General features: G+C 34.6%; 1 protein-coding gene across 1 annotated transcript in view; it reads right to left on the bottom strand.

Moving 5' to 3' along the window:
• Window positions 1-12,905: 12,905 nt before the first annotated feature.
• LOC145277922 (ubiquinone biosynthesis protein COQ9, mitochondrial-like) overlaps window positions 12,906-15,676 on the bottom strand; it is an 88,542-nt gene continuing 85,771 nt past the window's right edge. Inside the window, exon 9 of the mRNA XM_080129990.1 lies at window positions 12,906-13,861. Coding sequence (XP_079986116.1) covers window positions 13,823-13,861 — 39 coding nt within the window. The 3' untranslated portion in view covers window positions 12,906-13,822. The remainder of the gene's footprint in view (window positions 13,862-15,676) is intronic.

The following is a 15,676-nucleotide window of genomic DNA, read 5'->3' on the forward strand; positions in this document are numbered from 1 at the left end:
TTGTACTCTGTCAAGGCAGGATAGGCTGTTTTTAGCAGCTCCCAGATATGACAACAGTATTCTATCCTAGGACGTACTTGGCTTTTATATAGATAGAGAATTGCATCAGTAGTGAGATATCTTCTGGAGCGGTAGAAGGATCCCACCATCTTTCCAGCGACCTTGGCAACAGACTTGATGTACGTGTTCCATTTCAGATCAGGAGTAAAGGTCAAACCCAGAAGCTTGTCAAAACACGGGGCCTCACCCAGACGAGAGCCATCCATCACAATTGATGCCAGATGGGGATCAGAGCGTTGATGATGTAAGGATAGGAGTTAGGTTTTGGATGCATTAAAGGTAACCAGCCACATCTTCCCCCACTGAACCACGCGCTCGAGATCAGAGGAGAGAGAATCAGAGAGAACTTTGTCATTTACAGCCTTTGATGTGTTGCCATAGATGGTCGTGTCATCAGCATAGATGTCAACGAATGATTTAAGTATGTGTTTAGGGAGGTCATTGATGTAGATCAGGAAGAGAGTTGGGCCCAGGATTGACCCCTGAGGGACTCCAGCATTTATATTGCAGGCCTCCGATTTTTGTCCATCTACCACTACTCTTATGAGCCTATCGGAGAGAAATGATTTAATGATTGAGAAAACGTTTCCAGTTATACCGTAGCTGGAAATCTTGTGAAGTAGACCCTTCTGCCATACCTTGTCGAAGGCCTTTGATATGTCAAGAGCAATTGCCCTAGAAAGGAAGCCTTTGTCAAGAGATTCGCTAATCCTGTGGGATATAACCGTTAACACATCTGCGGTAGATCTTGCAGAGCGGAAACCATATTGTGTGTCACTAAGAAGGTTATTCCTGCTGAGGTGGTTGACTATTTCTCTATTTAATATGAATTTCAGCAACTTACTCATAACACACAGGAGACTTATTGGTCTGTACTGAGAGGGAGATGACTTATCACCTGAATTCTTAAATACAGGGCAAACTGATGAGGTCTTCCAGGGAGTCGGAAAGCACTTCTCCTTAAGACAGCGCTTAAATAGTTTCGTAAGCTTTTGGTTGAAGCTTTTTTAACACTATAATTGGGATGCCATCAGGGCCAGTTGCTTTACCGAAATCTAGGTTCTTGATTAGCTTGGCGACCTCATGCACGGATATTTGTATGTTATCTATCTTGTTCTGTGTTATAGGAGGAAATATGGGGAGCTGATGGCCTTCGTCGCATAGGGTAGAATTAGCTGCAAAGTTCTTTGCAAATAGTTTGGCCTTGTCTGATGCTGACGAGATGACCTCTGGTCCATTGATAATGGTTGGGATAGAACGCACACTTCTGTTCAGGATCCTATTTGTTATTTGCCAAAACTGGTGGGAACCAAGCCGCTGATCAGCTACCTTGGATTTAACAGACTGGGCATATAGCTCTCTTGCATTTTTTATTACTCTTTTACAGTGGTTGCTGGAAGTCCTGAAAGCAGCTTTAGTCTCAGTGCATCTATTACGTTGGTAACTATGGAAAAAGTGATTTCTGTGCGCCATAGCAGCAGCACATTCTGGGGAGAACCATGGCTGGCTGTTAGGTTTTTGTTGGAACTTTTTAGATGGTATGAATTGGTCTATGCCTACAATTAACCATTCGGTCAGATCTGATACAATAGAGGACACTTCCTTTTTAAACATGGAGTGCAGAGGTAAATCAGATATGAATGTACGGAAGCTATCCCAGTCAGTCAGCCATAGAGTGTTGGCATATCATAACTAGTAATATTTTGCAGAAGATTATGCCCCAAAACGAATGTGTGTGTGTGTGTATGTGTGTGTGTGTGTATATTTGTATAGCATATGAAGTACTTTTGTAGAACGTGCTCCAGTAAACCTATTGCACTTGTACTCCTCCAACGTAAATATCCCCGATCAATTCGACTAGTAACAAAATTCCATCCATTTGCTGTAGAGGTTCACAGAAACCAGATAACTTTCTGCTCTAATAACTTCTTTACTCAGACCGCTTGCCTTTGGAATTCCCTCCCTGCTCTTGATTTTCTTGATTATATCAACATGCAGAAATTTAAATGTAATGTGGAAAAATATTTTGTTACACAACTGCCCACTTAGGATGCTCACTATAAATTTGACCCCAATCACAGTAACCTCTTTCATCTGAATGGCAATATTTTTTTTTTTTTCAAATGCATCTTTCCAGCTAACACTCTTAGACTGGTTGGAAGTGCCCTGGAAACTGATGTCTATTATATTGATGTTGAATTATAGGCAGAATCAATTTTGCTTTTCTGCCACGTACTTCCTCTCATAGTGTAACTTTTAGTACACATCAGCCTAACCTCTAACTTACTCTCCAACAGAAAATTCGTTCTTCTTACTTAATGTTATGACATGTCAACACTCTTCAATTATAACTATTAAGGCTTAGAAGATTATACCCAAAGACGAATATGTGTGCATATGTGTGCAGCATATGAATGACAGAAAGTAGTGGAACAAATGAGGATACTCACAATTGATTTGACATAGACATTTTTATTTGCAAGGAGGTAACACATAGAATGATACAAATTACACCTATCAGTCTTAGTCCGTTATTATTTGATTTTATGTAACCTAATTTAAAGTAACTCAGAATAAAATGGCTATAAATGACATAAGATAAAGAATTGCACTTTTATAAAGAGAAAATATAAAATTGTGTTTATGTTATGAATGGAAGCGTTGACATATCATAACTATTAATATTTTGTAGAAGATTATGTTCAAAACGAATTTGTGTGTAGACATTTTATTTAAAAGTAGCTAATGTGACAATGTTGATGGATCAAAAGGGTTGCTATGCCGGATTCAGCCAGTGGAAAAGAATAAAAAGAAAATGCAGGAAAAGAAAGGGAAAGAAAGAAAAATGTTCAGGAGCTGTATTAAGTGCTTGTGTGTGGAGGGAGATCAAAACAAAAAAGGATTGATAAAAAAAATATTCTGTTTCTTCTCAAAGAAAACCTTTGAGTTATTTTGGGCAATAGAAAGAAATCATCATCATGAGACGTATCTTCCACTTGGTGTGACTTATTTTTCGCCATTCCTTCTGATCCAAGGCAAGTTGGTTGATGAACGCCCAAGTGTTCAGAGATGTCCAATCAAAAACATTTTCTCTCCACCTTCTCCTTGGGTTTCCTCTACCTCTTTTACCTTCTAACATACCCTCTAAGCATAACTTTGACAAGCCAGCGGTTGATCGTTTGACATGGCCAAAAAGTTTAAGGGTTTTACTTTTAATTTTACCAAATAGAGGGGGTAGGGAAGTAGTTTAACGGAGGGTGGATATTTTTTTTTTTTTTTTGATCAGGCGATGTCCCGTAATGAAACACATCATGTGATTTTGAAACACCTCAATGCGATTGGCTAATTGTTTTCATAGAAAGAAATATTGATCTGATAATGAAGAGAGGGCATTGTTAAATTCGCTTTTTTGAGGAATTAAAGAAATAAAATTGGCTGACGTTTTTCATAAAAAGTAATGGTCTTTATCCAGATGCATTAAGCATTTTTCACTGAGGATGGTCCTGTCAGCTGATTTCAGGGGAAGATTTAGCTATTTTTCTTATTATCATAACCAGAACATTAGGATCTTGATCGATATTTGGAATGAGACACAGCTGACAGTTTTCTGAAAGATGTCAAGTGGTAAGAATTGCTGCTCAAAAACTGAAAAGAACTGGACACTGTTGGAGGAGTAGGGAGTATAGTAACGCATAGAATGATACAAACTATATCTATCAGTTTTAGTCTGTTATTACTTGAGTTTGTATGTCACAGCTACAGACAGAAGTAATATATCTCTATCTTCATTTGTCTGGATTTAAAGTTATCTTTCTCATTGGTGTCTGCCAGCGTTTATCTCGTCCCATTCTTGTGTCTCCATGCGAGAACTCACATAACAAGGAGTTAGTTTCTTTAGTCATAGTTTTATTGTCCTAATATTTTTAGAGTTACAAATAGTCCAAATAATCTATAACTCTTCTTCATTTCTCCTGAAGAATAACCTGGTCTAATAATACTAAACCTGCAGTACCAATGGGGGAATAAATGTAGAATATTAGATGTGTGATGGTGATGGAGTGGATACCTGACTAACTATCAGAGCATGCAAAGTCCACTTGGATCATGGTATCATTCATAGATAGATGTCATCAAACTTCATGTGATCATTTCTGTAAGTACTTGATTCTAGAAAGAAAAACAATATCAACAACAAAATCTGTTAAAAAACCGTCTGAGCTCCAATCTATGGTCCTCCCTTGCCAAACTTTCACGAAAAACATTTATCTAACTGAAACCACTATCAATAATTTCCCACACCCTTTATCTGTGCCTAAACCAAAATGTGGATTCCATGAGCAAAGCTTCTTTCTTAGAATGCACACCTGTGGAACTTTGTTCCATTTACCTACTTTCCAGCTGATTACAATATGGTCGTCTTCAAGTCCAACATAAACAAGTTCTTGATGAACCGTCCCCTTAAGTAATCCAATTTACCAAATTTCCACTACTAACGATTACTATGATATTGCCCCATTGACTACTGCACACTCATTAATCCTTATCAAGGTTCAGAAGCCACTCAAGGATAAGAGGTGACTCCTTTGTAAAAAAGAAAAAAAAAAAATTGAACCACTTTCATTACAGATATTGAGAGGTGTCCGTGGACAAGTGGTTAACAACATGGACTGACGAACTGGGTGTTCCCAGTTTGAATTCAGTTCTTTCCACAAAAATTAATTTCATTTAGGATGTTGGCAACCTTCACGTGGTTCCTCCCATAAGTACCCAATGTTTTTCTACAAAGAATTCTAACTAGAAAAATAAGGAGGTAACCAATGCCAACAATAGAATCAAGCCAGTCAAAAAAGCTGATTCATACATGTTTACTTTAGCATTAGATATCAACTTATATAAAGGACAGGCGTCTGTAAATGTGTTAGAAAATACAATGACTACTGAGAAGGGTTATAGTCAGCTAACACACTAACTTCCAGTGTAGCACTACCGGAAGTGGTGACAAGGCAAATCAGTTCCTTCACTTTTTTTTTTACACAGGCATCACCACATTATCAAGGCCAAGGGGCCACTCAAGGATAAGGGTTAAAGAGTGTACAGTAGAAATTGGACAATATAGTAATCATTAGTAATGAAAATTCGATAACTTATATGGAACGGCTCATCAAGAACTTATTTACGTTAGACTTGAACACAACCATATTGTAGTCAGCCGGAAAGCAGGAAAATGGAAGGCAATTCCACAGGTGTGCAGTTCTAAGAAAGAAACTTTGTTCATGGAATCTACGTTTAGGTTTAGGCACAGATAAAGAGTGGGGGGGGGAATTATTGATAGTGTTTTCAGCTAGACGAGTGTTTCTTGTGAAAGTTTGGCAAGGGGGGACCATAGACTGAAGCTCAGTTGAACACTTTTCATGAAAATAACGATACATCCGAGACAAACTCGCAATATCTCTTCTGTGAGATAGAGGTTGCAGGGAAGAGAAAAGGACATCTCCTACGAGGCTACGAAGACTATTTTGAACTCTATCAAGGCAGAACAAGTCCTTTCTAGCAGCTCCTGCCCAGATGTGGCAACAGTATTCCATCCTTGGACGTACATGGCTCTTATATAGATAGAGAATTGCATCAGCAGTGAGATATCTACGGGATCGATAGAAAGATCCCATCATTTTTCCAGCGGCTTTGGCAACAGATTTGATGTACATATTCCATTTAAGGCCAGGAGTAATGGTCAAGCCCAGAAGCTTGTCAAAACTTGAGGCCTCCTGAAGACGAGAGCAATTCATTTCAATTGATGCCAGATGTAGATCAGAATGTTGATGATCTAAAGATAAAAGCTTGGTTTTAAATGCATTAAAAGTAACCAGCCACTCCTTTCCCCATTGTACAACGTGCTCAAGATCAGAGGAGAGAGAATGAGAGAGAACTTGGTCGTTTACTGTCTTAGATGTGCTACCATAAATGGTAGTGTCGTCAGCATAAATGTCTACAAATGATGTAAGGATGTGATTTGGAAGATCATTAATGTAGATCAGGAAAAGAGTTGGGCCCAGGATGGACCCCTGAGGGACTCCAGCATTAATACTGTGAGCTTCTGATTTTTGCCCCTCAACTACTACTCTTATGAACCTATCAGAAAGAAATGATTTAATAATTGAGAAGACATTTCCAGCTATATCATAGCTGGAGATCTTGTGAAGTAAACCTTTATGCCATACCCTATCAAAGGTCTTAGATATGTCAAGAGCAAATTTTCTTCAGTATTTCTATTGTGAAGCGATTTATTGAAATAAAATATAAAAAAAAGGACATTATTGAAAAATATACAATAAAATTTAACAAAGTTATACAGACGAAAATAACACAATTAGTCTTTATTTGTACTTTTAATAATAATTTAAAAATAAGTTTTTATTTTATTTGAAATTTTATAAGAAATAGATGTTTATAAAATTATAAAGATTTTTGGTCTGAATTTTAAAAATAAGTATTTTTTTTAATTTGAATTTATATATTAGATATATGTTTATAAAAGTATAAAAATAAAATTATTGAAATCAAAATAACAAATTTTCAAACATCATTAAAAACGTGTCCAATACATGATTACAATAGAAAAATGCGAGCATGGAAAGTAATATGGTTAAGCTTAAACATGGAAACGAAAAGGACTAGTTGTTAAAACTGGAAAAGAAAAGGACAATATATTCTAGTAAAAAATATAATAAATTTATAACTTAAAATATTGCAGCATTAAAAATTAATTATTTAATGTTATAAATTGAATTAAAACAAAAATTTTGAATGCTGCAATATTTTAAGTTCTAACTTTATTATTTTTTTACTAGAATATATTGTCCTTTTCTTTTCCAGTTTTAACAACTAGTCCTTTTCGTTTCCATGTTTAAGTTTAACCATATTACTTTTCATGCTCGCATTTTTCTATTGTAATCCATGATTTTTCCAGGTTTCTAATAAATTCACTTGTTCTTTGTTTAATTTCAGCTTTATTTTTTTGCCCTATAAACATAACATACACATATGTAATAACAATGTACGGCACTCGTCTGCTTTCAATAAAATCCCCCCAATTATCTCCCTTTCATGATTTCATTCTCTCTATTTCACTTGTTACTTCTCTTTTTGACTTAGGAGCAAGAGTAGTCGCTGAAGCGATGTGGTTGCTATGGAAACCAGTAATAAAAACGTCACTCACCTCCTTACATATTTTTAGGATTTGGAACACCAGAAAATTCATAACTTTTGGTTTACTGACGAAAAATGAAAATTTTCTTTTTTTCACAATATAGTTGAGAATGTGTTATAACTGTAATAATTGTTTGAAATTTGGTCAAAAAATGAGTAAGCAGTGAAGCTTTAAAGCAGTTCTAAATAACTAAAACTGCCACTTAACCATATATTAAAACACTACTGTGTTTGAATGATATTCTCAAAATAGTTTTAAAAGATTTTAAAAAGTGTTTTCAATAATTCTTTAAAAAAAAAAAATAATTTCAATAATTCCTTAAAAAAAAAAAATAATAATAATAATTTCAATAAATTCAATAAAATAATTTTAATTAAAATAAAACCAAAAACACTTTTCAATGATTTTTAAATAAATAAAGAATGATCGTAAAGAAAAAAAACAATAAAAAAAAAAGAGTACATGCACAGGAGAGATATGGCAGGAGAGAAAAAACGTGAAGGAACTAATTTGCTTGTCACCACTTCCAGTAGCGCTATGCCATAAGTTAGGAAGTACGTTAGCTAACTATAACCCCAGGAAGAAGCCAACACAAGAAGGAATGAAGAGAACACCAGTGCAAAAAAAGGAAAGGGTGAAATGAAAAAAAAAATAACTTGTTACTTTCAATACCTCTAAAACCAACCTTCTCTCTTTTCATTACCAATGCTCAGATCCTTGTTTTGCTCTGGTTGAAATGAATATCTCTCTCTCCTTGAGGAAACCTTTTATTTTGATAAGCTCTATCATTTGACCCTACTCGACTTCTGACTGGTTTCAGCCAAACTCAGTTGCCAATCTCTTCAACAGCTAGTATTCCCAAAATATATTTTGTGGGAGCCTTTCCTAGTCTCACACAAAAACACGCGTTCACATCTGAAGCCATATTTCTTGTCATATACATACGCGCACATGTACACACAAGTAGATATATTCACGTTCGCGTACATACACTCACATTCACGTGTATATACACACACGCTAACATACACACATGTACGCACATATGGACAAAGGAAATCCGCACATGTGCAAAAGACCACCGGAAACAACTATAAAAGCAAGAGCAATAAGCTGCGTCCTCCTTTTTTCCGAGCTGAGAGGTTCAACGAAACAGCTGCCTCCCTTTCAGGAGGCGTGCGCCCGCACGTCACTGCTACTGTATGTGTGGGGGCATGAGTCAACAGACAGTACGTACACCTTACACGTTTTCTATCTCCATGGTCTGGATTGACTTTTTCTCATTTTCTCTCTCTCTCTCTATACTACAATAGACTTTCCTTCTCAGCAGCCAAAAGCGAGAGACGCACACCAAACTGGATTGACTTTCTTTCTCTCTCTCTCTACAACAATAGACTTTCCTTCTCACCAGTAAACAACGAGAGACGCAAGCCAAACTAAACGCGTGCTGTACCCTTTTCTTTCATGTGTTTCTTCACAAAATAAATTCTAGTTTGTTTACTTCAAATAAACGCGTTCGTTTCTTCCTCAAAGCAATTCATTTTTCCTTTCCCAATTCAAATTATTTTTCCTACTTTGTACGACTGGGGGATATGTATAATATATCCACCAGTCCACTACAATTTATTTTCAACCAAAAATCATATACCTCAGATTGTCTCTCTCTGCTTACTACCAGAAACTGGCAAAATCGTTTTTCTTTGCCTCAGCTTAGTTTCTCCAGTGTTACCTGGCCATGGAGAACGTTAACAAATACTTGTCATGCTCTCAACAGTCTATGAAGTACAACAGATCAGCTGATCTTTTTATCATTTGTTTCTTAGCTATTCTCCTGGCAATGGTGATGGGAGCAACCTATAGAATCAGATTCTCTCATGATAGGAAGTATATAATATAATGAGGGAAAACTGATTTGTTACCTTTAACTAAGATAGAGCTTCTCTCCTTTCATGGCCAACACTCAGATCCTTGTTTTGCTCTAGCTGAAATGAATAGCTCTCTTTGAGGAAACTTTTTATTTCGATTAGCTCCTAGGACTTATTTTCACTCCAGATCAAAAATGGATGACATATCCAATCTGTTGTTAAAGTTACTGAAAAAATTGTTGAATAATTCTATCATTCTAGACTTTTACCCAACTCCTGATGCAATTCTCTATCTGTATAAGAGCCAGATATGACCTAAGATAGAGTACTACTGCCACATGTGGGGAGGTGCCGCTAAGCACAATCTTCCTTACTTTGACACAATACAAAATTAACTTTGAAATCTAGTGAGAGAATGATCTCTTTTTTTTCTTATAGTCTCTTTCTTTCAGAAGAGATGTTGCTAGTCTTTTTCTACTTGATCGTTATTATAATATAAATCTCACCTGCCTGTTTAAATGTATGCATGTTTGTATGTTGCAAAAACTTTCGGATTTTCACAAGACCGGTATCATTTTGAAACTCGATCCTTCGAACGACAAATATCAAAAAATTAGCCAAAAACATTAATTCCTTCACCCTCAACTGGACACCTTTCTACAGGAAAGGGTCGCTTTTTTTGCTGAAATTTTCCAAAGTCATCCCTCTTTTTGATTGTTTAGCCTTAATTTAAATCTACGTCACTTCCGGTTTGGTGATGGACACAACAACAAAAACGTCACATTTTTTTTCTCACTTTCTTTTCCTCCTTCGCGGTACGGGTTCGAGCCTGCCTGCCTACTACCACTTTAAAAAATTTTTTTTTGCTCAACACACATCTCCAAACACCCGGGTAACCCCGGGCACTCAGACTAGTCTCATAGAAAGTGTTCGTCTAAGGTTCAAACTCTCATCTTTTCTTGTAAAACTTTAACAGCAACTTTCTTTCTTCCACAGTTGCAAAGAATTTTTTTTTTTCTGACATGTGCTTAACATCAAACGTAATTTCCATGATCCATGAAGCACATTGCCATAAGATTGTTTCCCTAATAGTCACAAGATCTTTAAATTTAATCTTAATAAATGCTTGTCATAAACTGTTCTTATAAGTCATCAAATTGTATTCATTCCATTTCTCATTTTTAATCCTCTCAGAATATTGATCATCATTCAACTGTCAATCTATCTCATTAATCCTTTTTCTCAAGTAGCTTTCAGCCTTTATTCATCATAACTCATTAGTAGCCTCGAAACAATGAAACAAAAGCAATTGTAAACATGCGCTGAGCTGCACGTTTTAGTGATGCATATGAATGACAAATGATACATGTTTAGTCAAAGGAAAAATGGCTAAGGCACAGAGGATTGAAAATATCTCTGGTTGGAGTCTATTTCGGTGATGTTTTTTTTTTTTTTTAAAATAAAATAAGTACCCCATTAAATGGGTTCAGACTGAGAGCAACCCACTTGAGAAAAGATAAGATAAGCCTCTTTTGAATGGACACCCTCTAGCCTTTATCTCGAGTAGTCAGCTTCTGGGTGGTTGAATGGTGACCACTGACAAAGGTCAGAATACAAGATTTCCAGTTGGGAATAAAAAGATTCCAGAAGATGGGCGGGGGGTGGGGGGGGGGGGTCAATGAGAACCAGCAATCTGGGCATGAAACAAGCAGTAGTTTTTTTTTTTTTTTGTTTTCTTTGGGTCAGTTGGGTCAGCATGCCTTCTTAGGTAAGGCAGACCCTAAGCTAAAGGATTGTGCTTATTGGACTTATATTTCCATTTGATTAGGATAAAAATCTTATTTTGCACATCTGCTTTTCAACTAAGAAAACTAGTATCATTTTAATCGCCAAGGAAAAATAAAACTGGAGATTTTGTTTTTGTTTGGAAAAAGAATTCCTTTGTTGCAGAACTGATTGAATTAAACAACAACTTTGGAACGGCACAACGAGTAGGACAATCATGGCCTGTGCAGTGAATGCACACAGTTATAGAAGCCATACAATGAAGATATTCTTTTTTTTATTATTTTAATCTTGAATTTTTTAGTGATAGACGCCTTCATCAGAGAACTCACAAGCTATTTTTAAGTCATAGCAGAAACTAGGTTAGAACATTGAGAGTATATGCAATATGTGTATATCATTATCATTGCTGGTTTAATACTATTGTGATACTATGCCCCCCGCACCTCAAATGTTAGGAAGTGGAAAAAAAATAAAAAATAAGAAAATAAGTCTATCAGCAGAACAAAGGAAGTGGTTCACCAAGGTATACAAAGGCTATCTGAAACAGAATTGTTAATCAACGTGTGGCAGACAAAGATAACAGAGATAATTTGCAGCAGTTGAGGACAGTTTCCATTTTTGGACAGTTGAAGATAAGTGGCAGCTTAGACAAGATTGGAAGAGCTTTAGCAGGCTGAGATGAGTTGACGTCAACTGATAACAAAAACACCTCTACAAACGACTAAGATGTGGACGTTAGCGTTTAGAGGGTCATTTCCCATGATGGTGTTACACACACTTGAGCCCAACTGATAGGTTTATTTTTTATACTTGTGAACCACTGTGTGTCTCCTCGGCAGTTACTAATGTGAAAGCTGATGACATGGCTAGAAGAGAAGACATAAGAGAAGACCACGGAAACAGTGTTAGAGTCGACAATTGTTGTTGCGCTAGCGAGGAAGAACGTGGTTGCACACTGTTAGACTGACAGTGTTTAGGAGAGTTGAAGAAATATGCAAGGTTATATTTTATATGAATAAATGCTTGTAAAATAGTTTCAAAAGAAGTAAAATAAATCAGTTTTTTTTTTTTTTGCAATATTTTATTATCAAACAGAAATACTCAAATGGATGGGATAAATAATGCAAAATTAAGCACTAGTACCTTTCTTTAAGATGTTCCAGTGCAATGTGATTCCCACCCCACCACCTCAGGACTAGTTGAGCAAAAGTTATTAAATCATATATATATATATATATATATATATATATATATATATATATATATATATTCATTAAGTTATTTTGTCAGATTTTAGAATTTAGACCTAAACAGCATCACATCTGGCGCATTGATTCTGCCTAACTAATTTGTATTTTCTTTTCAAAATGTCTTTGGTTCAGTTAAAAAATTATTTTGGGGTAGGAAGATTGTTACAAAGGTGACAATTTTAAAGAATGGCTCATATAATGTAAGAGAGATAAACTTTTGTAACTTATCTCCCTTACATTATTTGAGTTATTATTGAATATCATCATTTTAACTATTATTATATCATCATTTATCATTGAATATCATCATTTATCTATTATTATATCATCATTTTATCTATTATTATATCATCATTTTATTTATTATATCATTTTAAACTGTTATTTAAAACCTAGATGTAGACAAAAACCAGCATAACCTAAATTTGATTTAAGCAGTAAAGGCAAACGCATTTCCTGAACTGACAAATATTTGATGGTTTGCCCTAATTATATATTTTCACTGCCAACTTCTGTGCCTCCCTCTTTCTTGATCAACAGATGCAATATGTTCCTATGCAGCCCTTTAGCACTGAAATACTCCCTTTTCCTCTACTTCAATGTATGTCTGCAACTGGTCTTACTGAGCAGAATTTTTTTTTTTGTTGACGTACGTAAAAGAGATGATTATTATTAATACGGACGTACAAATTCAACAGAAATTCTTGAGCAGATAAAGTAGGAGAGAAAGAGTAGTAATTTTTGTTTTGCGTGCCCAAAATTGTGACCAAAACAAAATAGTTATTCATTCTGTCCTACACTATGTGGTTAAGAACTCTGAACATTATACATTTTACAAACCTATTCTTTACTTTTCCATAACTACATGACATAAAGCCCGAAATATTTTGTTCATTTTTTACTTTTTTCACTTATTTCTAAGATGATAGCATGTAATTGTATGGGGGAGAAAAAGAGAAAGAGAAACTTTTTCTGTTGACACAGGCAAAAAGTAAAATTTTACCGCAAATCTTACCTTTTTCAATTTAACAATGTTACCCTGAAAATTTTGATCCCAAGCCTAATTTGACATTATTTTCTTTGCTTAGTTTGTAATTGTTTAGGTAAGAATCAAATAGAATGAGAAAAGTTGGGTGTTCTCCAGAATTCAACCTAATTAAACAGAAGAACACACAGAAAAATCTTTATGATGCATGTAGCCATCATGGAATAAAAATGTCACAATCCAAAAATCAAATTGATCAAGTAGTTTTTTTTTTACTAAGAAAATCAAATTTTATGAGAAAGCAAAAGATGGTATGTTTTGCTATGTCATATTTAATAAATAAAGGAAGACAACTCAATTTGAACTACAGAGACAGAAATAGAGATCGAAACCAGTCTTGTACTGACTATAAATTACTATTAATTGCTAAAAATGGCAAAAATTATGATTTTCTATATATAAAAAATCCTACTTAATCAATTTACATGCTTTTTGGGATGTGACATTTTTGTTCTGTGACAGCTACGTACATCATAAAGATATTTTTGTTTTTTGTTTAATTAGGCAACAACTGAAATGTCTACTGGTAGGAATCACACGACTAACTCTAACTTGATTCTATGGGAGGAAAAGCACCTAACAACCAGGATGCCTTCATAATGCTCAGTTATCTTGCTCGACTGTTCACACCAAGTATGTTTTGTATCTGCAAGTAAAAACAAAAAAAATTTTTTTTTAATCACTCCGGAATGATGGAATTCACAAATATTGTGTGGAATTTTAGGTGCAAGTCCATACCCCCCCCCCAAAAAAAAAATTGGTGCTTCTGAAACAAATGCATTTCAAGTAAAAACACTTACACTTGTCATAATGAAATTAGTATAAATTCCCCCCCCCCCAATCATCTATTATAAGATGTTAGATCTAGTTTTACATCATACTACCGGTCGACATTTTGTATTTTGAAATGGTCGATTTTAATTGAAAACAAGGGAGGTAAGTCAGTTTGTCAAACAGAATTGGCTACAAAGAACTGTTCCACATGAATGCATACAATAAAACTCGATAATTCGATAAATTTTATTTTTGCTTGTAATTATTTTTCTACTGGATTATTTTTTGTCATTTTTGGAATTTACACTAATTTCAACATTACAGATAAGTATGTAATAGTGTTTTTACTTGTAATGCATTCGTTTCAAATCTGCAGACGCACTGAAAAATCTTTAGTATATGTACCCATGGTGAAAAGAAAATATTGTGCACCAAAAACCATGTACATTGATCAGTTAGTTTTATTTTAGAAAAAAGAAAAGAAAATTTTATGGCTAAACGATGATCAACGATTTCTTGACGCTACTTTGCACATAATTTGAAAGGCAATGGAGATAATTTAAAAAAAAATTCAAACTTTTGCAAGATTTTAGAAAATCATTCCCGTATAACCCCAGGATACAGCATTAAAAATTATTAGCAAAATACAATACAGTATATAATACACATGTATATAATCAAATAACATTATAAATAGCACTGTAAGGTGGAGCAAATACCATAACCAAAGTCCAGAAAAACATTGTATTCTACATCGTAACCTGAAAAAAAAAAAAAAAAAAAACATATCGTAGGGCCACTGTATCTCAAGGTTCTACTGTATTAAAATGGGGAGAGGAGGGCATTAGAAAAACTCTAATTCATCACTGGTTAACTCCCCCTTAAAATAACTCTTCAGAAAAAGAGTTTAAAATCAATCTTGTAACATCACGGTAATACTTACGAATTCCCATTAATCACTAAAAATGATTTCCTTTATAAGAATGAAACTACCTAATGAATTTATATGACTTTTAGTGTACGATATTTTCTTTCCATCATGGGTGGTACATACACCGTAGAGATTTTTCTTTATTTTTGTTTTTTCTTGGGGTGTGGGAGAAGAGTTAGGGACTTGCACTGACTTATCCCCAAAAGAAAAAAAAAATAGGAATTGTGTTTGAAGTGCAAAAAGCTGAAATGAAGCAACAACTTTTGAAGAAAAGGAATAATAATCATGTATATTAATTGAAGTTTAACTTAGGCAAACAATATAGAATGCAATACAAACAGCAGATTTTCATCCAAAATTATCCCATATTAAAAACAAAAATAGAGAAAAATTAATATGATGTATATACCTGTGACAAAACAAAAGCATCATATTATAAAAATTACATAAATTGATTGAATAATTTTATTTTTCATAAAGTAATTTTTAAGGGATTAATGAGAATTCATAGGCATTACAACATCGAGTTATCTTCCTTTGTTTTTCTTTTTTAGTTTACTTTCGAAATGACAGACAAGATAGTCACTCTTCTGTTACTCATAAAATTTGATTTAAGTTAAAAATAAAACTACTTGGTCAATTTACATGATTTCTGGAATATGATATTTTCGTTTCATCATGGTACATACATCATACAGATTTTTTTTACTTTTGTTTTTATACAGGGTAAATTTTGGACAAAAACCACACTGCAAA

Source organism: Euprymna scolopes, chromosome 6 (assembly GCF_053919585.1).
Source record: "Euprymna scolopes isolate OS-2025 chromosome 6, ASM5391958v1, whole genome shotgun sequence".
Taxonomy (NCBI): Eukaryota; Metazoa; Mollusca; class Cephalopoda; order Sepiida; family Sepiolidae; genus Euprymna; species Euprymna scolopes.